This window comes from Equus przewalskii, chromosome 15 (genome assembly GCF_037783145.1).
Source record: "Equus przewalskii isolate Varuska chromosome 15, EquPr2, whole genome shotgun sequence".
Classification (NCBI taxonomy): Eukaryota; Metazoa; Chordata; class Mammalia; order Perissodactyla; family Equidae; genus Equus; species Equus przewalskii.
Window position 1 is genome coordinate 8,279,558 of NC_091845.1, and position 26,676 is coordinate 8,306,233.

The 26,676-nt window shown below is 40.7% G+C and overlaps 1 protein-coding gene across 11 annotated transcripts in view; it reads right to left on the reverse strand.

Annotated features, from left to right (window-relative positions):
- Window positions 1–26,676, reverse strand: part of FANCD2 (FA complementation group D2) — a 47,791-nt gene that overhangs the window by 3,547 nt on the left and 17,568 nt on the right. For 4 of the 11 annotated variants that reach the window (XM_070576523.1, XM_070576521.1, XM_070576522.1 and 1 more), the window contains 24 exons: window positions 25,540–25,650; window positions 21,698–21,807; window positions 20,137–20,191; window positions 19,365–19,484; window positions 18,873–18,946; window positions 18,432–18,578; window positions 17,793–17,893; window positions 17,250–17,365; window positions 16,103–16,211; window positions 14,715–14,825; window positions 14,355–14,467; window positions 13,241–13,384; window positions 11,855–11,971; window positions 10,698–10,826; window positions 10,467–10,585; window positions 7,253–7,363; window positions 6,531–6,661; window positions 5,573–5,666; window positions 4,957–5,079; window positions 4,017–4,110; window positions 3,244–3,315; window positions 2,493–2,531; window positions 1,439–1,513; window positions 399–473 (listed from right to left, as the gene is read on the reverse strand). In XM_070576523.1, the coding sequence (XP_070432624.1) occupies window positions 399–473; window positions 1,439–1,513; window positions 2,493–2,531; window positions 3,244–3,315; window positions 4,017–4,110; window positions 4,957–5,079; window positions 5,573–5,666; window positions 6,531–6,661; window positions 7,253–7,363; window positions 10,467–10,585; window positions 10,698–10,826; window positions 11,855–11,971; window positions 13,241–13,384; window positions 14,355–14,467; window positions 14,715–14,825; window positions 16,103–16,211; window positions 17,250–17,365; window positions 17,793–17,893; window positions 18,432–18,578; window positions 18,873–18,946; window positions 19,365–19,484; window positions 20,137–20,191; window positions 21,698–21,807; window positions 25,540–25,650 (2,490 nt within the window). The remainder of the gene's footprint in view (window positions 1–398; window positions 474–1,438; window positions 1,514–2,492; window positions 2,532–3,243; window positions 3,316–4,016; window positions 4,111–4,956; window positions 5,080–5,572; window positions 5,667–6,530; window positions 6,662–7,252; window positions 7,364–10,466; window positions 10,586–10,697; window positions 10,827–11,854; window positions 11,972–13,240; window positions 13,385–14,354; window positions 14,468–14,714; window positions 14,826–16,102; window positions 16,212–17,249; window positions 17,366–17,792; window positions 17,894–18,431; window positions 18,579–18,872; window positions 18,947–19,364; window positions 19,485–20,136; window positions 20,192–21,697; window positions 21,808–25,539; window positions 25,651–26,676) is intronic. The other 7 variants (XM_070576527.1, XM_070576526.1, XM_070576524.1 and 4 more) reach the window with 3 other exon arrangements.

Here is a 26,676-nt window from a genome sequence, read left to right on the forward strand (position 1 = left end):
AAAGCTCTAAAGATAGCTGCTTTTAGAACTACCTCTCGTCTCCAGCAGAGAGTCATCACTTACATAATATTCCTCCTACCCAGAGTAATTTGAAGCAGTAACACAGCCCCCAACATTCTGTATCTCTCACCAAAGAAGAGCTTCTAGAGGAAATAGGGCTATGGAGTTTGAGTCAAATTTCAGATAAAGAAATTCCCCTCTAGATTACTGCTCAATCTGAGCCACCAACTAAGGATTTGACCACTCTGAACAAACTGCTTTGGACAGACACAGTCCCAGAAATAAAGGCTCAACAAGGGTAAAAAAGGAAGAAGGGACTGGAGCCTGTGGATCTCCCCATAACAATTGCAGATTAAACCAACAGGTGAGCTGGTGACATGACACGCTTGCCCTCTTACCTTAGAATGCCCACACAGGTGATGAAGCAGCCTCGTGTTCAACTGGAAGGTTTCCAGTAAGCTCAGAACATCTTCCTATAACCAACAAAATTCATAAATGCCCTGTGAAATGTTCTCATTTCACTTTAGATGCAAGATATCCTTGCAACCAAGAGCTCTCAAGAGGACAAACCCCGCAGGTTCTGGCCATATATCAATAATTATCTTAATTTGGCCCTCAAATAAGAGGAACGCTGGCTGGCTGTCCTCCCTCTTCTCTTTCCCAGTTATGAGCGACCAACCAAATATTGTGAGAGTAGTTTTTTTTAAACATTGGCCCTGAGCTAACATCTGTTGCCAATCTTTCTTTTTTTTTCTTCTTCTTCTCCCCAAAGCCTCCCAGTACATAGTTGTATGTCCTTCTAGTTCTACTATGTGGGACGCCGCCTCAGCATGGCTTGATGAGCGGTGCTGGGTTTGCGCCCAGGATCCAAACTGGTGAAACCCTGGGCTGCTGAATCAGAGCATGCACACTTAACCACTCAGCCACAGGGCTGGCCTCAGTGTGAGGGTGTTTTGCAAAGTTCAACTTGCTAAGTATGTGTAAGAAATTATCATCTCTGTTTCTGTCCTTATTTCACTACTCTAGCCCTGATTCCCACTTGGCTAAAAAAGCTCTCAAGACTGTCCTTTATAACAGCAAAGAGTTTACGACACAAATGAGTTCTTTTTTTAATTATTCCTTAGAGTAGACCTAGAGAAGCACAAAAGAATAAGCAAATGACACACTGATATATGAGGTCCTAGGAGTGCAGCAGCACAATAAACTCAAGCTAAAAGGAAGCACCACCCTCAGATCTGGAGAAGTAGGAAGGAGGGTTTGAACCAGAGTGGGTCTGAGGAGTTCAGTCCTATATGGGCATCTCTGGCAATAGCTGAAGTGGACCAAAGGTGCTAAAGCAGAACTGTGGACAAGGGGACTGCCCCCAAGATCAGCCCATGGATCTATCTTCTGAACAGCTGTACCGAGCATGTCTTTGTTTTCTGCTCTCAGTTCTTACCCGGTGTTTTCTAAAACTGAAGTCTAAGAGCGGCATGCACTGCTTCAGAAACGCTTCCACAAATAGACGCCCGTACTGAAGAAGAGAAGAGACACATTGGTGATGACCTCTAGCTGAGGTCTTTCACCTGAAAGGCCCCTGCCTGGGCAGCATAGCCCAGGGGTTTTCTTTTCTTATTTGTGTATTGGGAGGGGTCGGAAAGGTTAATATAGAGAATGTAGCTTAATGGAAAAACTAAATGGGCCTGCTAACTAAGTCCCAGAATGAGGCCAACTTACCTACACTAGACACAGCCAATGGGCAGGGGACTTACTCAGCTTAAGAACGAGGGCACAGAAGAACAAAGGGGAACCCCAGCTCCCTGAGGACAACTTACTCCCAAGAGGAAAAAATTGGGTAGTGCTGGGGAAGCAAATGACAATTGCCAAATTTACCAATTCAATAAATCACTCCCCTGCTCACCCATCTCCCACACTGGCACGGGGTGGGGGGGTGAGGAACAAGGAAGAAAGAGGCCAGAGATAACAAGATGGGGTGCCATCCGCTTGGAAGGAACCATCAGGAGTGAGGAAGAAGCATTCTTCCCATAACATTCCCCAGCCCTTAACCCATGGGGTTTACCATCAAATCTAGGGCCAATCTGGGCTATCCCCATGGGAAAGCAGCTCAGCAGTTATCAGGCTATCAGTTCCCACATTAAGCCACCCGTGGGCTTTAAAAAGAAAAATCACCCTCTCCTCCTTCCTTCCTGTTGCCTGGGAAGGAATGCAGGGGGTGACTGCTGCTCCTGAAGTCAGCTGCTCTGAGGCCACTACTCCTTGTTCTAAGATTTGAACCAAAAGTTTTCAAACTCATAGGAAAATTGGCTTCTCTATTCATCCAACTAGTGTGTGAAAACATATCCACTGTCTTTTCTAAACTATCACTTATTAGCACAGATTCTGGAGACTCTGGCTTGTGGGCAAGGTATTAAGCAATGCCTCTCAGCTGAGGCCCTCTCTAGAGAGATCTGCAGGAACAATAAACACTAAAGAGAGCCCAGGCAATCTCTCACCTTCAAACATACATGCAGAACAGGACGACTATCAAACACCTGGAGAGATGAAAGACAAGAAACAGAAGCTGAGGACTGCTCCTTTGAGCAGCCCAGCCTCTTTTCCATTGTGCAAAGCACAGCTCTGGGTGCTGTAGAGAATTCTAAAATGAAGAAGGCATGCCAAAAGTTAAATTAACTACAAAGCAGAATAAAGTAATCACCATAGCTGAAGTTCAAGAAAAGGAAGAGGGAAGCAAAGAGGAACAAGAAATTGATTCCAACTGGGGATGTTCAGAAGATGGCATTGTAGAGGTCCAAAACCTTGATCTGAAGCCTTAAGAAAGAGTGGATGAGAGGCGGAAAGGAGAGAATGACATTCTAAGCAGGAGGAATAGCCTGAGCAAAATCAGGGAGTGAGTGAGATAAAGAAGGCATTCAGGGTTGGAAGAGGAAGATAGTGGGGAATGTGCTCAGATCACAGAGACCCAAGGCGAGGTGAGAGAGTAGGGGAATGATATGTGGAAGGAGTCATTAAATAGTACATATTGTGGCACAGATGGGAAGGAGGAAGGAAGAGAAGGAAAAAGACACTGCCTAGGGAGAGAAGGGGTTATCCAGGATGGGTAGAGGGACAAGGGAAGAAGACGGGGGAGAACAGGTCCCCAAGGAAGGCTGAGGAGAGGAGCAGGGAGAGTCCATTTGGAAGCCAGGACCCTTGTTGGTTTTTGTAATTAGCTGATGAGATGGGTCAAGGAGCCTCCATACCCACCTTTATCAGGTTGATGAGGATACTGAAGTCTCGAACAGCCATGTTCCAGTAAAGGAGCTTCTCTTCATGAATCTGGGGGCAGCCAAGTATACAGGCACCTCTGAATCACAGCCAAACACTTCTTTCACTTTACTCCCACTAATATATGGGTCTTGAATTGCATAGCTATTCAGAGATTTTAGCCAATTATTCCCTCAAAGAGATATAGCAACCAGTATACCCATAAGGTGATTCTGAGGCCTGCATATACATACATGATAACATTAGGGTAACTTATAGAGACTTCCTAAAATGATGACCCCTCTTCAGTAGTTTCCAAGTAGGAAAAAGCCTCAGCAACATACCTAATGACCATCAGAGCCCTGTGGCTTCTGACTCCCTATGCTAGCCCTTGCTCTCCATGGTCTAGCTCGGTTCTGGTTAGCAGGCTGCCATGGCCCGGTACCACAGCACCTCAAACAGGCTTGCTCTCCTCATGCCAGCTCATATACAGCAAACCGCTGGGGACATGAGGCTGCAAGCAAAGACATGTTTTCCAGAGCTAGGGCTTATGGAGCAGTCCAAGCCCTCCCCTGGGGAAAAAGCCAGGGAAAAGAACCCAATCCTCACCTCCAACTAGAAGGACAGTAAATGAAACCAGGAGCTCTTTGAAAAAAAATCCTGGATCTTGGTAATTCAAAGAAAATAGCTTAGGAGAAATCCTGGATCCAGGAAATAGAAGACTCAGCAGCTTTCAATCAATTAAAGCTTAGAAGTGGGAGTATTTGACCCACCTGTTGCGAGTCTGCTGCTGTGCCAGCCTGAAGACCTTTCACTGTCTTCTCTAGTTCAGCCATCATCACACGGAAGAAAATGACAAAGGTGTGCCTAGAAGAGGGGAAAAGCATGCATGCCCACACAATGATGCACTGGTTAGAAAGAACTTCCTGGGAAGAAGCCGAGGAACCAAAAGTCATTTCCTTCCCCACCTCTCCAAACATCCCCTCACGAGGATCCACTATAAGAGAACAGGGCAGTGGAAGAACTCAGAAATGAGCCCAAGAAGATGGCCTGTGAAAGAATGGAATTAACTTTATGAAGGGAGATGGTGTGGTGGTATACAAAGAGCAGTAAAGTCGTGTTGAGAAGATGCAAGTTTAAGTTCTTGGTTCCATATTTACTTTACTGCTTGTGTAAGCTTGGCCAAGTCCCTAACGCTCATTTTCCTCATCAGTAAAATAGGGGTAATGATACCTACCTCACAGAATCATCGAAAGGATCAAATGAGACAAAGAATGTGAAAGTGCTTTATAACCTGTAGAGACTATAAAAGTGTAATATAGCTATTGATATGAGGAGATGCAAAACCCATTAAGTGAGACGTATATGATTAGCCACAACAATCATTTTATCCTTTAAAGGTGGTTAAAATATTGGAAAAATAATCTCACATTTAAAGGATGAAATTACTGATAGGACAAGTTTGGTGACTAAATATTCATTGCCTTTGAAGACTGTAACTGCTGAGAATTCCTTCCTCAATAAGGTCCTTTCACATGAGTTGGCTGAGAGCCCCTTGGAAAGAATGCATAGTAGACATTCTATGTGCTGAACGAATGACTGTACCGTCTGTATCAGAATTAGGTGAAGAGTAAGGTAGTTATTTGGAAACTGCAGACAGTGGACAGTGTGATTCTAACTTAGGGGAAGAACTGGAGGAGGGAATTCCCTTACCTGGTGAGTGTAGGGAACGTGGAGGAAGACGCATCTTTAGGAGAGTTGATCAGTTCTGGGACACCAACACCAGCAATCTCCTCTATGGCCTTCAGAACACTGTCCGTGTGCTCCAAGTAGATGCTACATGGAGACCCATAGGAATATGAACACATGCTACAGAATTCCTAAAGCAAGATTTCTCTGAGATATTACCAGGTATTAAGCTTTAAAACAACTACTAGCATTTATTTTTAATAAAATAAAGATTCCAGATACTTGTCAGGAGGAAAAGGAAATGCTATCTTAATTGGAAATACAGTTAGACACCTAGGAAGTGATGGATGTGTCTTGAATATGGTAGGCTATAAATAAATATCTGATTCATTGGTTAACAAGGCAGGATACAACCGCAGGCTCCTCCGCTTCCTCTATGATTTGTTTAACAATAATGGACTAGCTGATAGTATAAAACAGAACTAGATGATCTTATGATCCACATATTCTAAATTATGTTAACTTCAAACCTACTTCATTGCTTCCAAGATCCCCCTAACGAAGATAATTTAATTTCTCAATCTTTCACCAGATGAAGGATCCCAACAGTGGCAAAATGAAAAGAAGCGGAGCATCTCACCTGAGCAAAACATGGAGCTGGTCATTAGGGATGTTGCTATTCTCTTTCTCTCCACGTGGCCACACCCGACAGAGAAACTGTCTGGCCAGGGAAGCTGTTGGAGAAACAAAGACATCTAATGCATGGAAAATGGACCTCACCTCTGTTTTTCAGGCTTTGGGGGATGACTGTTGATCAAAAGGAGTATTCTTTCATATTTACTATGAAGTTCCTGATGTAACAGACAATTTGAAAAGAGCTGTCATGTGTTCCTGCTCCATTGGCTCTTCTACCAGAAACAAACCCATTTGTCTAAGACCCAGTGCATCCTACTGTCTTACCCTGTCCTGACACACACAAACATGGACTGCAGAGACACACATAGAGAAAAGGAATGCTGCTGGCCAGTGGGAAGGCCAATCTTGCTCCGCCTGGGCACGCCAATAAGCAGTGGCCACATCACACACTCAGATCAAACCCTCTCTTTTTAATCAACAGGGAATAATAAAGGCTTGCTTTGCATTTTCTTCTTTCTGTTTGTGTTGCAAATTAGGATGTATAACAAAGTGAGTTGTATTCCAAGAGCTATGAAAAAAGATAGTTAAACAAAAATATCAGGGATAGGGCCAAGCCTTTCTTTACACTTAATCCTGATTTCATGTCATGGTTTATGTCTCTTTTTGTCAAATGTCTCAGATAATTCAAAAACACAAACAAAAGGAAGGAGATGAATAAACAGAAGCCAAGCAAAAAATTATCTAGCCAACTGAACTAACCAAATTCAGACTAAAGTAACGTCAGCAGGGATCAGTCATAGCTCTTCTGCGAAAATGTCCTTTTAGGTATAGCAAGAAGGCACATCCACATTTAAAGGGGGATCTACATGTAAAATGTACAAGGTTCTAGGAAGCCCCAAGTATACAAGCTTGAGTTATTAATCCTATTCATGAAGGAAAAAAAAAGGATCTGGGCTCATCACCAATTTTTTCTTTGTTCTGAGTGGGAGCTGTAGATTTCTCCAAAAGGACCATCAAAAGTCTGATGAGATAAAGAGCACAGTGGAAACTGGGAATGCTGTGCCGGAAATTCTGCAAGTAATGGAAGCTCTGGCTGTAACGAGACAAGAAAAAAAAAAGCATCACAAGGATTACAGATACATCTAAATCCCTGAGCTGTCCAAGTCCACTCAAGTGTTTGATGGTCTAGCCTAGGCTATCGGGGGGGTGAGAGGAAGAATAAGTTATTCTGGGTGAAGCTCGGGTAGGAGGCTGGGAGCCATGCCCCTTAAATCTCCTTCTCACCTCCCTCTTCCACTGCCTAGCCCTCAACCTAGGCTCCTCTTCTTCCAAGACTGGGAGAAGGAGACAGGCAATCAGTGATAACTAGTTGCTACCTCATTACCCAACCCTACTGGGAGACAGAGTAGGTCCCTGGATAATCAAGAGTTGACCACAGATGATCAGTGCGTTCATCGTCACTACCTGAAAAGGCAAACTCTACAGGATGAAAGATCATGAAGTTTCTAATGCTTCAGGATTTATCTGAATGCATAGGTAACAAATACATATAACTGAGGAAAAGTAGCTGACAATATCAATTTCTCTCACAACTACTGAGACACCCAAATTATTGCCAAGAAATCTCGCCAATCTTCCTGGGAGTTTCTTCAGACAACACTCTGGGATTTGTAGTCTGACCCACCTGAGCAGTTCCTCCAAGGGCTGGTCAGGCTCTCTCTGCTTCAGTCGGTTAGTAAGGACCTCAAGGGCTGAATATAATAAATTATAATTTTCAGGTTGAAAAAATCCACTCCTAAAGGAAAGTCAAGGTAAGACGGCTTAGCTTAGGTACAAGATTGCTTGGACAGCATTTGAGGATCCTGGCCTCCAATCTGTACCATCAACATAAGTCAACAGGGGAAAAAGGAGAAGCAGAATACTGAAAGTACTCAAGTGCCAAATTCAGCCAGAGCTCTGAGCATCAGACTAGAAGCTGAAGTGCACCTGAAATAGTCATTCCTTAAGGACCTTACAGTCCTCCTAGGTTTATTTTCAAGGCAAAAAGATCTCTTTCATTCTCTATATTTTAGAGATAAGTCTCAGTCTTCTCCAAAAAAACAGAATAATTTTTTCAAATTGCTAAATCAGTATCTAATTCACAGGTGAGCACAGTAGGTGCTCAATAAAGAGTTTATTCTTTCTTTTATATGAATAAGTGAATTCTATCTTCAGATTATCTTTTCTACTCTCCCTTCCTTTCCAAGCCCAGGCCATCACACTAGGCCAGGCCCTTATCATCATCACATACATGGATCATGGCGACACATTTGACTGGCCTTTCTGTATCCCTTTCCCATCTGTCCTGCACACTGCTGCCAAAAGGATTTTCTTAAAATACCGCTTTCATCATACTATGGCTGTGATCATAAAACTCCCAAATTGCTTCCCTGGACAACATTTAAATTCTGCCTGACCTTCAAGGCCTAGCACGGGCTGAGCCCCTGGATCTTCTACTCCTCTAGAAACATTTCCACATCACCAGTGGTAGTCCTTCTTCCCTTCAACAAATGTATTCTGAGGGGCTATTATGGGCCAAGTTTCTTTTTTAGACAGCTTTATGGAGGTATAATTGATATACAATAAACTGCATGTATTTAAAATGTTGAATTTGATCAGTTGACTATATAAACCCATGAAACTATCACCACAATGAAAATAATGAACATATTCATTACCCTCAAAAGTTTCCTTGTATTCCTTCGTAACCCTTTCCTCCCTCCATCCTTCCACCCAATGCTAGGCAACCACTGATCTGTTTTCTTGTCACTATAAGATTATATGCTTTTTCTAGAATTTTATATAATGGAATCAAATACTACATACTCTTATGGTCTTACTTTTGATTCAGTATAACTCTTTTTTCATCCATATTGTTGCATGTAGTATTCTACCATATGGATATACCACCATGTGTTTATCCATTCACCGGCTGATGGACATTTGAGTTGTTTCCAGTTTGGGGCTATTACAAATAAAGCTGCTAAAAGCATTCGTGAACAAGACTTTGTGTAGACATATGCTTTCGTTTCTCTTGAGTAAATACCTATGAGTAGAACGGCTGGGTTGTATGGCAGGTGTATGTCTAATTTTTTAAGGAACTGCTAAACTGTTTTCAAAAGTGGGTGTACTATTTTACAGTCCCAACAAAAGCACCTGAGGGTTCCAGCTGTTCCACATCCTCACCAACACTTGGCAAGGTAAATCTTTTTAATTTAGCCATTCAGTGATTTTAACTTGCATTTCCTTAATAACTAATACTACTGAACATCTTTGCATGTGTTTATTTGCCATCCATGTATCTCCTTGACAACGCATCTGTTACAATCTTTTGTCAGGCACTGTTTTTAAGCAGTAAGGATATGACAAAGACTTGTCTCTGCCCTCATGGAGCTCACAGTCTAGCCAGGAAGACAGATGAATAAGCAATTATAATAAAATGTAATAAATTCTATCATAAGAGAATACCAGAGTATTAGGAGAGAACTGGGGTTAGAGAGGCAGGAAGGAGGCTTACCTGGCCTAGAGGTCAGAGAAGATGCCTCTGAGGAAGTGGAGTTTAAATCCAGATCCCAAGGGTGAGTTAGAAAAGACTAGGGATCAAGGAAGCTAGGGATCCTTGTAGAAAGATGAGTATGCGTGACGCCTTCCAGGTGAAAGGTATATAGGGTGCTGAGTGCTGGAGGGTGGAGTGCAAGACAGTGAGTGGAATGGCAGGAGTCAGATAATTAAAGGCCTTATAAGCTAGGTAAAAGAGTTTGAACTCAAGAAAAATCTAAGGGCAATCAGAAACCAAAGTTGGGATAGGACAAGATTGAGTTTATGGTGGGAAGACTGACTGCTGTGTGAAGAATGGACTGAGTGGGGCAACTGAAGACAGAGACCAACTGTGAAACTAATCTAGTCCAGGTGAGAGATGATGGGAGTCTGGAAGCAGTGGAGAAGGAGAGAAACAGATGGCTATTTAGATATTATCTAGAAGATAAAATCAACAAGATTTGGAGATCAGACGTGGGAGAGAGAAAAGGAAGAGGGTAGAGGAAGGGACAAAGAATAACTCCTGGTTTCTGGCTCAGACAACTGGTGGTGCCATTTACCCAGCCAGGCAAAGCTGAAGGAGCAGTGGTAAGGATGACACACTCGGTTACAGATGTGATGAGTCTGAGGTGTCAGTGGCACGTCTACGGGGGCGTTGAGTAGGCAGCTGGATATAAATGCCTGTAGCTCATAAGATAAATTTTAGCAAAAATTTAAGCATGGGTGAGATTCCCCAGGCAACCTGTATAATGAGAACAGAGGGTCCAGGACTCAGCCCTTGGAACAAAAACACTTAAGGGACACACCTCCCTCCTTTCTACTTTTGTCCATGCCGTGCCCTCCAACCCCTTCTTTTACCCTCACAAAGGACACCTACCCTTCAAGGGTCCCACAAAGTCCCACTGCTTCCTAAATGCCCCAGCTCACACTGCATTCAGCTCTTGACCACACAATCTGGAATTCATCTACAACTTGTTTAATAACAACTTCTTAAGTAACAGTCTCTCTGATGCTATTATAGAAAGCTTGCCACAGCAAACTCGGCTAAGAATCAGAATGGCCAGATTTGTTACAGATTAGCCAATAGCAAGTCACCTAATTTTCAAATGAATTAATAAATGAGCAGCTCCATAAGACACAGAGGGTGCAAGATCAAATGAAACGATGCAGACAAAAACACTCCAAAAAGAATAGGCACCATACTTACGTAAGGCTTTTGAAGTCTTTTCTTTCTTTTCTATACCTCAGTGCCTTGGTAATGGACAAGTAAAAGCAAGAAGACACTCGATTATCTCTACCTACCATACTTGCCACATACTCACCAAGCAAAAAGCCCGTGAAAAATCTGCAGTAACCTCTGATAGCAGGAAGACATAATGTGGTACTCCTGACCTTTCACTCCTGGTCCATCAACCACACCCTGATTCTCAGCAGCTAAGCACTAAAAGGGAAAAATGCTTTTAGAACAGTTGCTTCAGCAATTGCCCGTATTTTCCTTCAGTATTTCTCTTAGTGACGTCTAAGTCTCTGTAATGATAAGACAGGCTTCCGACCTGAAAATAGTTGTGAATGTTCTCCAGATGGTTACACATGGGAGTCAGCAGTCGAACAATACTATGAGCAATTTCTTGCGCAGATCTCTGATGGAGATGTGAGAATCCAATGTTCCGGCTTCCTTTACTCTATAATAAATTCAGAGTTACTGGAGAAGAAACTGCTTGATAGCTTCTCTGGAACTAAGAGTTCATTATGGAGTTTAGTCCAACCTGTGCCACCAGGCAGGAAGGAAGAGAAGAAATCGTTTGCTTGCCTAAGACTCTATTCTGAAAGACGGATATATTCCTTTTTTTTTAAAGTAGTCATTTTATTTATTATTTTTATTTATTTTTTTGGTGAGGAAGATTGTCACTGAGCTAACATCTGTGCCAATCTTCCTCTATTTTGTATGTGGGATGCCGCCACAGTATGGCTTAATGAGCAGTGTGTAGGTCAGTGTCTGAGACCTGAACTGGCAAACCCTAGGCCACTGAAGCTGAGCATGTGAACTTAATCACTATGCCACCAGGCCAGCCCCAGAGGGATATATTCTGACAGAAGGATCTTGCTCCAACTTCAAATAACCAAGAGACTGGCTTTTGGAGAGTACAAACAATGTTTGAGAAGTATAGATCCACAATTACTAATGAGATAACACTCACACAAAAACAGAAATCATTTAGGCTGATGAGAATGTAGAGTAAATAGTGAGTACAAAAAAGAAAGAATCAAGTAAATGGATATACTGTGTTTAAATGCTTATCCCTCAAATCTTCACATTCTGTTGTTTGCACCATCCAACTGCTTCACCAGAGGCTATGAGTACATTTGTGCATTATAAACACATTTGAGGCTTTGGCCTTTTCTAGAAAGCCAACTACTTACACTGAGGCTTGGGCCCAGGCTTACTTTGGGAGGCTGTTAAAACCAAAACCAGCAAAGAACAGGATTCAGGAATGCTCGGGACATTTAGAAATACATTTCCTGTTCTGGGTGGTTTTTTTGTTTTCTCTGTTTCAAAGTTCTTTTCTAAAGCAAGGTGAATGTGGTCTGGCACAGGGCTGCCCAGTGACCCAAACACAATGCAGAGAAAGTGACAACTTTTTCACTACTCAGACCTCTTTGTTTCCAAACCCACCAAGGCCAGGGCCTGTGCCTCCCCGCCTCTACCAACCTTGAGGAATGGGACTCTCCTGGCAACAGAAGGTGTCAGCATATTCTCCACCTTCTGGGAGAGATCTTCCAGCAAGAAAAGCAGCTCAGGGGGCTGGAGTTGCACAACTTCTGTAGCCTGTCACAAGGAGGAAGGGAAGAAAAATTCCAAGCATGTCCTAGCTATCTTTTGGGGGGAGCACACTTCATGTTTATTCTTCCCAGTGGGTGAAGAATCCAACCATTACCAAAAAAGGGGAACATTTCCCCACTTCATATAAGTGGCTGTTGTGCTGTCAACAAATCAAAAAGCCAAGCTTTTCTAAAGTAAAACAAAATTTCAAATTATGAAAATAGGAATTTGAGGCAGTATAGTTTTAGGAGACATACTTTTTCTCTAGAAATAAATGCCTCTGTGTATACTTACAGCTGTGGACCCGAGGTGCATTACTTAAGTTTTCTGGAATAAAAAATGACTAATTGAAGGGAATTTTGCTTTTTCCTGTTCATTAAATAATCCTTTCATATTTTCTTTCCCCTAATGTTTTGCTACTATTAACTCTGGGCAGGAAGACTATAAGTATATTACATTATCAGAAGTAGAATGGGCAAAATACAGTGTCACTTAAAACTGTTCACTCAATATACATTTACGAACAATCTCGAAGTACAAGCTGATGTAGAAAGATTGGGGGGAAAAGATACCGTCTATTCTGAAGAGCTTACATTCTTGTAAAAATTCATGCTATTTCTCAATTTTTTTTTAACCTACTCTCTTTTTCTATTTTTTTCTACTCTACTCTCTGGTAAAATCCCATATTAAAAATCACCTTTTCTGTGAAAATGTCCTTTACTTTCAATGGCATTATAACTACCATTTTCTCCTCAGAGTTCCTCCAGTACTTGGTTCAGACCATCAATGTAGCACATACTGCTAGTTATGTCTACTTCTTTTATTAGATTATGAGCTATCTGAAGGCAGCATCATGCTCTATGTAGTACTGACATGCCAATAGTTTAGATTAGCGGCAAACATAAAAAAAGGTCTTGATAAGCCTCTGATGGATGCTGAACAAATGTCATGGCAAAGTGAAAATGGCATTGATCTCTATAAACCAGAACAGTACTGCTCTACAAAAGCAATCTAAATAGCTTATTATTAGTAACCTAAGGTAAGGACCACATCATTAGCACGATCTTTTATAATGCCTAACCTACTATTAAGAACCCAGAATTATAAACATCAAGATAATGAGGATGATCATTCATCATTACTTTTACATATAAAGGCTTTGGGAGCCAGAGTCCAACTTCTCTCAATGTCATGGTGTTCTTTTTGAAATAAGAATAGAGCTGAGGAACTTTGTGAAAGAAGATTAAGTTCTGGGATCTCAGCTCTGTCACTTACTTCGGTATGCATTTCAGTATCTAAGATACACTTGGTCACAAGCCCACAATGCAGAATAGAGAAGACTTCAATGTCTAGCTCTCGGAAAAAAGCTCGGTAATTCTGTAGTGACACTGACGTCTTTTCTTCTTTCCCTTTGAAGTCCTGGTGAGAAAGTAGCAGCAGTCAACAAAATAATTAAAGCTTCTATATTAATCTAATTTTTGAAATACATTTCAAAGTATAATTATGCATTCATTTTATGCAAAAAAGTTGTTATTTTCAACACATCACTGACTTCCTTTCACTAAAGTCCCTAAATAGTCCAGAGACCTCATTTAATCCTGAGATACACGTCATATATCAAGACCCTTGGTAGGTTTCCAATGGATGAACCATTAGAGAAATGAAGGCATTATGCTGTGGTACAGAAAACTATGAGCTTAGGAGCCAGAAAGATCTGGCTTCACATCCTTGTTCAAACACTTATTAACTGTGTGACCTTGACCAAGTCACTTACCCTCTCTGGATCTTACTTTCCTTATCCATTAAATGTGGATAACATTAACCTTGGATTTTTAGGAGGATTAGAGGAGCTATACATAATAAGTACCCAATAAACAGAACCTAAAAAACAGAAATAATTAGTCCATGTGGTTCAGGCAATTTCATAAACACACGAAATCTACTCTATGAGTGGTGTAGAGTTACAGGAAAAGGGAACTGCTATTCATTAAGTACCAGAAACTGTACTAAGCATTTCATGTTATCTCAGTTCAAGAAGTTGATAACCTGGGATTGGAAGGGGAAAGAGGCTAAGAGAAGTATATCTACATCTACAGTCTATGACAAAATTTGATAATTGCTACAAGAGAGAATTCAAAGTACTGCTGGGTTACAAAAAAAGGGAGTAAAATATTCGAGAAAATAATTGGAAAAAACAGTGTGGCAGTGATAAGGACTTGGAGTCTAACCCTAACTTTGCTACTGAGAGGGCCACTCCAAGGCCCAGAAGAGTTTGTTTGCCTCTCCTTTCTCTAATTTTCCTCTCTGTAAAACGCAGAGAATAATGCTGACCCTTTGTTAATCTCACCGGGCTGTCACACACCTTCACGGACACCCATCATTCCAATACCTTTTCCAGCTGACTTCTATCAGACGATGTAGGGTCACATTCTGAACTATCCTCCTTTGAAAGTGTGTCAGAGGAGGATGTTTTGCTGTCATCTGCTTTTCGTTTCCTTCCTCCTTATGTTCAAAAAGAGAAAAGTGACTCAAAAAATCAATAACCATGTTTGCTAAATGTCAATGCCTTCAGGAAACAATGTGCTGAAGACCACCTAGAGGTACAGAAGGTAATTTTATAACCATGCCAAAGAAAGGGTTCAATTACATAATCTGTCCAATTACTGATGACTTGACGCATATGACCTCTTAGGTTAATTCAGTGTGGGTCCTATGCAGACAGAGAATAAGAAGAAAAGAACACACTCACCTATGTTTCCTTGTTTTCTGATTTTTGCTGAAACAGCAGTACTAGTATGAGGTGTTATATCTAAAGTTTCCAAGTCAAAGTTTGCAGGGGGAGGAACATAGTCTGGGATGTCTGAAACAGAGAGCAGACAGAAGCTTAACATATACGCACCATACACCACCATTAGACTTGGAATGCAATCATCTGATCAGCTACAAACTAGTTTCTAGAATTACCAAGCATGGCTAAATGCCTGTAAGATGCATTCAAGTCATCTGACATTAATTGTTTTGGCATAGCAAAATGGTCAGAGATATCTTGCAGGAATATCATATTAATTGATTATGATCAATTAATATAAAATCATTCTAAATAATGATATAAAATATCCAAGCAGTGGGGCCAGGCTGGTGGCGTAGTGGTTAAGTCTGCACACCCTGCTTCAGTGGCCCAGGATTCGTAGGTTTGGATCCCAGGCATGGACCTACACACTGCTTATCAAACCATGCTGTCACGGCATCCCACATACAAAGTAGAGGAGGACTGGCACAGATGTTAGCTCAGGGATAATCTTCCACAAGCAAAAGGAGGAAGATTGGCAACAGATGTCACCTCAGGCCAATATTCTTCACCCCCCAAAAATAAATAAATAAATCCAAGCAGAAAAGGATTAAAAATAAACTAACATTTAAAATCTAAAAATATTAACAACATTTGGTCACAGAGAAGTTTGTTTTACACACAATCATTTAGATGAGGGCTGAGGGAGGCTCCATGTTTTCCCCAGAGAATTAGGCTAGCACTTTAAAATGACAAGTTTACTTAATGGTTAGAAAGCATTAAGAGGCCTTTCAGCTTTACTCCTGGTTCACACCATGTTCAGGGAGGCAAAGAGGCACTGGAAGTTTGATCTCCAAAGAAGTAAAGTAACTACAAAAGCCCAACCAATGTTTCATATTTTTTATTTTCTTAAGCAGCAATATCTCTTGGAGGTAACAATGGGAGGAAAATGGACATGCTCATTAAAAAAAATTTTGTTGAGCACATATTTTCTTTTTCTTTAGTTCTTTTTTAAAGATTTTATTTTTCCTTTTTCTCCCCAAAGCTCCCCAGTACATAGTTGTATATATTTTAGTTGTGGGTCCTTCTAGTTGTGGTACATGGGACGCCACCTCAGCATGGCCTGATGAGTGGTGCTAGATCCGCGCCCAGGATTCGAACCGGTGAAACCCTGGGCCACCAAAGCAGAGTGCGCGAACCTAACCACTCGGCCCCGGGGCAAGCCCCATGAGCACATATTTTCTCGTCCCAGATGAGTAGGGGACAGCTATCGCTGAGCCTGGCTTAAAAGCAGTTCTTTATCTCCTCACTGTGTCCTAGCAGGGCTACCAGTATACGACACCCCTTACCTGCCAGGTACTTTTCCAGGATTCTCTGTAGCTCTACGATGTGCTTTAACCGGGTGAGCACCTTCCCCTTCATCTCGGGTGACTTTTGCTGGCAGAAGCCATTTACAACCTGCAAAAGAACAAATTATATTCTCATACTTTGAACTGTTCCAATTTTAACCTTGTTTGCATTATTCATCCAGAGTTAAAAGACGCCATTCAGTGACAGGATCTGTGAGTTTAGTCTGTAATATAAAAGTGCTCTCAGCAAGATGCTGTAGAGAAAAAAAGCCCTGAGTCAATACAGAAGATCAGACTTTCACTCCTAGTTCTACTTGGATTAAGTAACAAAGTGTTTAAGTAACAAGGTGGAATAGTACAGTGGCTAGAGAGCACGCACTTTGGTGATTCAAGTCCTATTCTGCTACTTACTAGCCGTGTGGACCATGGCCAAGTCATTAACCTTTCTGAGCTTTTCTTTCTTCAACTATAAAACGGGAATGTAGTTGCTGTATGGATTAAATAGTATAAATAAAGAAATTAGCTCCACATTTGGCACAGTGTAAGTGCTTGATAAATTTTAATGATGTTGAACTCTCTGTACCTGCAATTCCACATGTGTAAAACAAGAATTATAATACCTGTCCTATGTCACAATATAATTGTGAGGATAAGAAGAGATAATTTAAGTGAACAAACAATCTCAGAAATAATATGCCTGAGAAAGGAAGCAAGGTATAGATGTAAGATGTTACCACCATTTTCATCATATTTCATTACTACTGTGCATTTCATTAAGCACATATACATTCTAAAGGAAGGGGAAAGCTACTATTCACTTGATCTCACTGAACTGAAACTTTAAGTGCACACCTATGCAAGGAAGAAGAGTATTTTCACAGTGGAGAAGGTGAAGTTACTCCAGGCAGAAGTAAGAATAAACCAGAAGGCTTGGAGATAGTAAAGCATAGGCAATACTAAGTGAATTCTACGTATTTTGAATTGGCTACATTTAATTGGAGAGGGGTAGGACATAACAGCTGAAGAAGCATACAGGGGTTAGGGCTTGGTGGAGGATTTTTAAGGAGTCTTATGGGAACCAAGAAAATAGTTTCCTTTTTAGAGGAACTATAGACAATACATGAAGTGTCCTAGTAACTCTGCTCACCTCTCGGAACCAGTTGAGAGTAAGAAATATGAGCGAACACAGGAACGAATGCTCCTTAACAGACATGGACTCCAGCCTCTCTCCAGGCTCTAGGTCAGTGAGGAATACAGGACAATCTGAAAGGGAAGAAGAGACATTTCTAACGCCCTTTAAGTAGAGGTCAGTAGAGCCTGGATGCCGCCCCTAGAGCTAGCTTCCTTCTACTTACTTTCCCCTTGAACTCGTATTTGAAGGTCAAGCTTTGATTAGTCTCAAAAATACTTCCATATTATGCAGTGGTCAACAAATATAATTAAGAAGTCTTGCAACAATTTTAGAGGAAAAGACCATAAAGCAACATGGAACTATGATAACAGTTGATTTGTTAAAATGTTGGGAGTCTGTATGTATTATTTTGTCTTTGGAATTCCACTATTACTGCTATACTACTCTGTGAAATCAGAAAATTCCTTCCTACACACACCATGTACTGGTGTGCCCCCTCCCTAAGTTTACCAAAGAAAGGTTACAAAGAAGAAAGGATCTGATAACCTCACACTATACCTAATAAACCATCAATCTCCTCCAAGTTTCCATTATGTTGTCTCTCCACACAAAGTCTCAGTAACCGGAAATAGGGAGCCAGGCACAGTGGAGACACCAATCTGGGAAGGAAAAATTCATTTCTGGATCACACTTTACAGGCATATTATAGGCAAATTAGTTCATGTTTATAGGGAGCCCAAACTGATAATTAAGGAATTTTGTCCAGAATAAATGTTTCCTTTTAAGAACATATGACAAGAAACTGAATGGATGCTTAGCAAATAAAATAATGAACTGAACTGGAGAAAGGCAGACAGTGAGTAGAGTGACTGTCCTTATGTTAGGAGAAGCGAAGATAAGATGGAAGGAGGGAGAGTGGCAGAGGTAGACAAATAAGTACATGGGAGGGAGAAAGAAACAGAAACAAAAATAGCCTCACAGCATATCTGCTGGCTGTCATAAGGCAACGCAAATACCAACCCCAGGGTCCAAGGAAAAACAAGGAATCTGCCCCATTCTCGCTAACCCCTCCAAATACTACCTGTCTTGGGAGAAATCCTTTTCAAACAAGTTCCCCACAGATTGCAAGAACTGTGGAATTCCCTGTAAATATTCAAAACACCAACAGAGGTTTTAGAAAAGAAAAAGTGTACTGACTTTTGGTCTGATTCCTGTGAAGTCATTCTACCCCCATCTTTCGCAAAGTCCTCAGAGAACAACAGTGGCAGGAGGTTGATGGCGATCCCATCATGACTACTGTATTCTTCTAGTCCGTAGAGAGCTTTCACGGGAAATGGATAGTCACTGTGGAGAGAACCCAGAATCTGATCCCCAACTCAAGGGTATGCAAGTCTACGGTGGAAACCACTAGAACAAACCAATCTCCCCTATTATGAGGAGAAATAAGAAACAGAAAGAACAAGTGGGGAAGCTTTTAGCAATTCTGGAGCTGGGGTGTTGGGGTTGGGAGGAAAAAAGCTGTAGGAGTGGCTAGACTTGGCTGAGGTCAAGGGCATTCTGATGTCTGTACCACCTCTTGACATAACTGACATAATTTCTTCAGCAGTACAATCAAGTCAGTGGGTAAACAGTACTTACCCTTCTGGAACAGCACAGAAGTCCACCACAAAGGCATCTTGGAAATCATTAAAGATGGTCTGCCCAGCCCATTCCTTCAGGAAGCAAGCAAACAAAAAAGGTTGTGTAGCCCAGGGAGTACTTGCTGGGGAGGCCTAGATAAACTATTAACTTTTCTAAGACTCAGTGTCCTCATTTCTAAAAAGGAAATAACGATATATACTTCATTATTATGAAGTAGAAAAGACATAATGCATGAAAAGTGCCTAACACAGTACCCGGCATAGAACAAATGGTGGCTATCAACAACAAAACTATCATCCTCCTCATCATTACTATTATAATTGTTATTGTGTGAAGGAGGCCTGGGGCAGGGTGAGTCAGAACAGCCTTCCCAACTAGGATATGGAAGAGCCCACAGGATGATCTAATTTTGCAGTGGAACAGAGACAGGGCTTGCAGGGAAGCAGCCCTCACACTTTCTTGCTGTAAGAAAAGATAACTTGGCCTCACCAGGGCTTTTGGAGCCAGCTTTCCTCCTTGGATCAGGTTGGCAAATTCATCATAATAAAGCGCAGAGGCCCAAGGAGACTGCTTACTGCAGGAATGAACCAACTGCAGCAGGGAGGTCACCTGGAATAGCCAAAGAGAAAGGACAGTTCAGCTCTGGCACTGTCGATGTTTCTTGAACACCATTCACCCATTCAGTAGTAAGAGTTTTCCTTTCCAATTTCACTGGCAAGGCTCTTATTACCTCTCACCTGAGGTTTTCTTGAGCCTCCTGATCAGTCCGTCTCGTTCTGATCTCTTTTCCAACTGATCAGACACATGTGGCCAGATTAATTTTTCTAAAGCAAAGCTTGGATCATGCCATTTCTGTGCTAAGAAACCCTTAAGGACTACCTCTGCATAAGAAGTTAAATCAAAATGTCTTGATTCACCTTCAAGGCCCTCTGTGTTCTATCTCCAAACTAGCTTTATCTCCAACTCTCCAATTACACACTTACTTGTCCCTAAGCTCCAGTCAATCTGCTATTCTTCAAACATGGCCCACCTTTCGTGCTCTCTAGGAATTTATAATTTAATTAGGGAGATTAGACAAATACAGAAATGAATGCAACCCAAGCCGGTAGATTCTAAGTCCCACAAGGGTGGTACAAACCACAAAAGCTATGAATTCAGGAAAACATATTTTGAAAAAAGCACTCTTTCTGGTAAAATGACAGTGACCAGAAGCCATTCTTCAGTTACTCCTAAGTGTACCAACCACATTACAAGAGCTCACCTGTGTGCACTGTTCACTGCTCAGGGCTGCTCTCCCTTGGGTCAAACTGGAAGATCTAATAAAAACAAGGAATTTTAGCTTGACTTTTGTAATATTTTGTAACAACCAGCAGTAAGTTTAAGAATCCTGCCTTCCCTGGGATAGAGGTGGAGATAAAAGTGCACAAAGGTACAGAAGAATATTTATTTAGACCATATAAAATGTGGATTAGAGTAAGTGACAGCTAACTTAGATTTTCTTTAAGTGCACACTAAATTAGTAATAATCATAGGAGCAAGCACTCGGCATTGTTTTAACTATTTAATGTTCTCAATGACTCTATGAAGTAAATACTCTTACCTTTATTTCACAGATATAAGAATACAGAAGCACAGAGAGGTAAAGTAACTTGACCAAAGTCATTGAGCTAATAAATAATGGAGCCAGTATTTGACCCTAGGGAGGCAATATGGCTCCAGAGAATGAAATCTTAACTAGTACACTATGCAGCCTCTACAGATTACTAATGCTGATTCTAAGGATGTCTCCTGAGGTCTCAGGAATTCCTTTGGTTGGTTGGTTGTTTTTGATGAGGAAGATTCACCCTGAACTAACATCCGCTGCCAATCTTCTTCTTTTTGTATGTGAGCCACCACCACAGCATGGCCACTAATAGAGAAGTGGTGTAGGTCTGCGCCCAGGAAACAAATCCAGGCTGCTGAAGCACAGCACGCTGAACTTAACCACTAGACCACCGGGACTAGCCTGGTCTCAGAAATTCTTGAAAGATCATTTCCGAACTGAACTCCAAAGTCATTCTGTAATGGTAACATCTTATCAAGCCCCAACTCTGATGCTTCTTTAGATGCTACAATTGTGGCATCAAAGTGCAAGTGGGAAAAAAAATCCACAGGAAGACTTTATTTGTATCAAATATGATGTCCCAGACAGGAATAACACAGCAATGGAGAAACCTGTATTGTCTAGTGCCTAGAACAGAAGCAAGTGGAGGAAAATGCCTCCCAGGAGGATCAGGGTTCCCTCTTTTGTTTTTAAGAAGATTAGCCCTGAGTGAACATCTGCCACCAATCCTCCTCTTTTTTTTTGCTGAGGAAGATTGGCCTTGAGCTAACACCTGTGCTCATCCTCCTCTATTTTATACATGGGACACCTGCCACAGCATGCCTTGATAAGCAGTGCGTAGGTCCCCACCCGGGATCCAGACCAGTGAACCCCAGGCCACCGAAGCGGAACGTGCGAACTTAAGTGCTGTGCCACTAGGCCAGACCAAGGGTTCCCTCTTTGTGGAAACATTTCTAGAACTTTAGTTCTTGGCAATCTCTAGTTTTTAACTATCAGACTGTAATGACTATGATCCAAATTCTGTAAAAATTATATGTGGTATATACAGTCAAGATTAGAAGGAAATAGGGGAAAATAGCAAAAAACAAGTGTTCACTTCTCTTATGGTTTTAATGTCTACTATTATAATGATGTCTACACAATGTTAACACTTTATTTTGTAAGGCAGTAGCCTGACTAATTGACCTTGAGCCACAGAAGTCAGAATTTCCATGCATACCTGTCTGCTGCCATGATGCCAGCCATGGTGACAGCACCAATAATACCAATGAGTTTGTACTTGAATATGGTGCTAGAGAGCTGTTTTCGTATGACCAAGTGCATGTCATCCTGCAAGGAGACAATGACAGAAAAAGATGAAGATGCTGAAATGATACAGCAAGAGAGCCAATGACTATTGGTGCCAAAAGCCCTAGAATAGCAAGGGTTCTATCATTTATTAACTGTGTGGCAAGGCATTTCATCTCTCTGAGTCTCAATTTTTTTCATCTATAAAATGGGAAAGGTTTTGTAAGGATCAGATACAAATTCCAAAAAATTCCTAGAACAGTGCCTGGCACATGGCAGACACTGAATAATAATAGCTATTATTGTTATCGTTGTGACTTGCTCAAATTATTGTAGTATCATTGGTTGTTCAGTTAAAATAATGAAACAGAAAAAAATACTCAGGAATAAATTTAACCAAGGAAACAAATTAACTTTTTGACTTTTAACAATTTAACTTGTACATTAAAAACTATAAAACACTGTTGAAAGAAATTAAAGAAGATCTAAATAAACGGAAAGACATCCCACATTCACAAATAGGAAGACTTAATATTATTAAGACGATGATACCACTCAAAGTGATGTGCACATTCAATGTAATCCTTATTAAAATCCCAACAGCATTTTTTGCAGAAATAGAAAAACCCATACTAAAACACATATGGAATTTCGAGGGACCCTGAATAACCAAAACAATCTTGAAAAAGAACATGAGGGCTCACACTTGCCAAGTTCAAAATTATTACAAGGCTACTGTAATCAAAAGTGTGCTACTAGCATAAGGATGCACATATAAGGATTAGAGTCCAGAAATAAACCCTCACATATATTATGGTCAACTGATTTTCCACAAAGGTGCCAAGACCATTCAATGAGGAAAAGACAGTCTTTTCAACAAAAGGTGCTGAAAAAACTGGATACTCACACACAAAAAGTGAAGTTGAACCTTTACCTCACGCTATATACAAAAATTAACTCAAAGTGAATCAATGATCTAAATTTAAGAGCTAAAACTATGAAACTCTTAGAAGAAAACATAGGAAAAAATCTTCATGACTTTGGATTTGGCGATGGTTCTACTTAATTATGACATGAAAAGCACAGGCAACAAAAGAAAAAAATAGATAAATTGGACATCATCAAAACTGCATCAAAGGACACTATCAAGAGTGAAAAGAAAATCCATAGAATGAGAGAAAATATTTGCAAATTATGTATCTGGTAAGGGATTAATATCCAGAATATATAAAGAACTACACATCAACAACAACAAAAAACAACCCATTTAAAAAATGAGCAGAAGGGGTCAGTCCTGTAGCTGAGTGGTTAAGTTTGTGCACTTGGCTTCAGCCGCCCAGGGTTTCACAGGTTCAAATCCTGGGTGTGGACATGGCACCACTCGTCAGGCAGTGCTGAGGTGGCATCCTACGTGCCACAACTGGAAGGGCTCACAACTAAAATATACAACTATGCACTGGGGGCTTTGGGGAGAAAAAGGAGAAGAAAAAATTAAAAATGATCTTTAAAAAAAAAAAGAGCAAAAGATGTGAATACACATTTTTCCAAAGAAGACATATGAATGACTACTAAGCACATGATAAGATGTTCAACATCATTAGTCATTAGGGAAATGCAAATTAAAACCATGAGGTATTCCTTCACATCCGGTAGGACAACTATAATTAAAAAATGGAAAACAAGTGTTGGTGAGGATGTGGGAAAACTGGAACCCTCAACTGTTTGTGGAAATGTAAAATGGTGCAGCTGCAGTGGAAAACAATCTGGTGGTTCCTCAAAATGTTAAACATAGGGTCACCATATGACTCAGCAATTCCACTCCTAGGTATATACCCAAAAGAACTGAAAACAGGGACTCAAACAGATACTTGTAGACCAATGTTCATAGCAGCATTATTCACAACAGCCAAAAGGTGGAAAAAAGCTAGTGTCCATTAATGGACAAGTGGATAAACTAAACGTGGTCTATACATATAATGGAATATTATTATTCAGCCATAAAAGGAAATGAAATTCTGATATATTCTACAACATGGATGAACCTTGAATACATTATACTAAGTGAAATACTCCAGACACAAAAGGACAAATATTGCATAATTCTATTTAAATGAAGTAACTAGAACAGGCAAATTCAGAGACAGAAAGTAGATCAATACTAGGGGCTCGGGGAAGGGCAATGCAAGTTACTGCTTAATGGGTAGGGAGTGTCTATTTGGGATGATGAACAAGTTCTGGAAATAGATAGTGGCAATGGCTGTACAACATTGTGAATGTGTACTTAATGCCACTGAATTGTACACTTAAAATTGGTTAAAATAGTAAAATTTATGTTATGGATATTTTACCACAATTAAAAAATAAAATAATTTAAATTGGTGCAGCCACTATGGAAAACGGTATGGAGATTTCTCAAAAAATTAAGAATAGAACTACCATACAATACAGTTATTCCACTTATGGGTATTTATCTGAAGAATAGCAAAGCACTAATTCGAAAAGATAAATGCACCTCTATGTTCAGTGCAGCATTATTTACAATAGCCAAGATATGGAAACGACCTAAAGGCCTATTGATGGATGAATGGATAAAGAAGATGTGGTACACATATATACACAATGGAATACTACTCAGCCATAAAAAAAAAAGATGAAATCTTGCCATGTGTGACAACACTGATGGACCTTGAGGGTACCATCCTAAGTGAAATAAGTTGGACGGAGAAAGACAAATACTATATGATTTCACTCATACAGGAAATATAAAAAAAAAACATAGAAGCAGACAACAGACTGGTGGTTACCAGAAGGGAAGGGGGCTGGGCGGAGAGCCAGGTGGGTCATTGTATGGTAACAGATGGAAACTAGAGTTTTGGTGGTGAGTATGCTATAGTATATACAGATGTTAAATTAGAATGTTGTACACCTGAAACCTACATAATGTTAAAACAAATGTTACCTCAATAAAAAAATAAAACAAAATAATGACATAGCTCTATATTGCTGATGTGAAGCAATCTCCAAAATATACTGCTAAATGAAAAACGCAAGATGCAGAACAAGAAGGTAAGGAGTGGAATATAAGTAAACAGCAAATTTGCAAATGCTCAGAACATCTGAGAAAGCTATAAATTAGTAACAGAGATTGACTTTAGAGGACTGGAGGGAGCGAGACTTATTTTTCACCACGTTTCTATACCTTTCGAATTTTGTACCATGTGTATATATTACCCAGCCAATTTTTTTTTTTAATTAAAAAAGGGTGCTGATTGTTCAAAGTCACAGTCCAGTATGGATTACTGCCACGGGGTGGTACTACAGATACAAAAGACTCAAAAGTTATGATTCCAACCTAATCTCTTATTTTAGTCCCTTTGCCTGGCTTTTTCAGTGAACGGTGTCACAAATGAAAGTCGGCACAGATGAAGTCCATGTTAGATGCAGATGTTCCCTGGGAAACAAGGGAACTCTCTGTGTCCCCACAGTACTCGGTGCAGAACCTGAATGGTTTTCCTGCTGCTTCATAGTTAGCTGACTACAGACCCATTTCTACCCTCATAGACCGCCCCCTTGAGGACAGAAGGTCTATTATACCTACCACCTCAGTAGGCACAGCCGGTACTCAATGTTTGTGGTAAGAAAAGAATGAACAAATGCTGAGACTACATACGGCAATGTATTCTATTTCTACTACTCAAAGGCTAGAGTGATTTTGTTCAGCTGATTTCAGTTAAAGAGGTTTAAAAGAGTCTTTCTCAACACACTGCCTCTTACCTGGATGTGACTGCTGGCTTCATGCTGTTTGCTAAATGCCAGTGTGCTGAGAATATAGAAGAGTTTTCGTATTTGTTGAGGGGACATATTTTCCAGATAATCTAAAATGCCCTGTGAGGAAAACAATGCCAGCAATGAGTTAACAACTAATATTTTTCTCCTTTAAATCAAAAAGTTAAAACCGTTATAAGAGGCACACACACAGATAGCCAGGCATCTGCTCCACAAAAGCTCAAGTTCTCTAAAGCTATGCTCAGAGCCCAAAGGGTTGATATTCTGCTTAGTTTTCCTAATATATCTTCTAGTCCTCCCTATTCTGTCTCTACTCTTCCTTTTTTCTTAGTGAAAACAATATTCTGCCAAAAGTTATGTCTCGGACCTTTTTTCTTATCACCTCATCCCTTAGCTCTTACTCCATGAGTTACCTATTCATTCTCTACAGGTGTGGAAGGAGTCACAAGGGGACTACTTACTTTTTGACACTGGGCAAAGGCTCAGCTTTCTCATCCTTAATATGGGGATAACATGGCCTACATAGTTATCTTTTTTTTTTTCAAAGATTTTATTTTTTTCCTTTTTCTCCCCAAAGCCCCCCCAGTACATAGTTGTATATTTTTCGTTGTTGGTCCTTCTAGTTGTGGCATGTGGGACGCTGCCTCAGCGTGGTTTGATGAGTGGTGCCATGTCCGCGCCCAGGATTCAAACCAACGAAACACTGGGCCGCCTGCAGCGGAGTGCGCGAACTTAACCACTCGGCCACGGGGCCAGCCCCTAGTTATCTTTTTTTTTTAATTGAGTTTATGATAGTTTACAATCTTGTGAAATTTCAGTTGTACATTATTGTTTGTCAGTGATGTTGTAGGTGTACCCCTTCACCCTTTGTGCCCACCCCCAACCCCCCCTTTCCCCTGGTAGCCACTAATCTGTTCTCTTTGTCCACATGTTTAAATTCCTCATATGAGTGGAGTCATACAGAGATTGTCCTTCTCTATCTGGCTTATTTCACTTACATAGTTATCTTTTAAAGCCTAGACTTGACTATGTCAACTCCCTGTTAAAAAGCTGTAACAGCTCCTTATTGTCTATAAAATAAAGTCGAAACTCTTTAGTATGGTATTCGAGACCATTTATAATCTA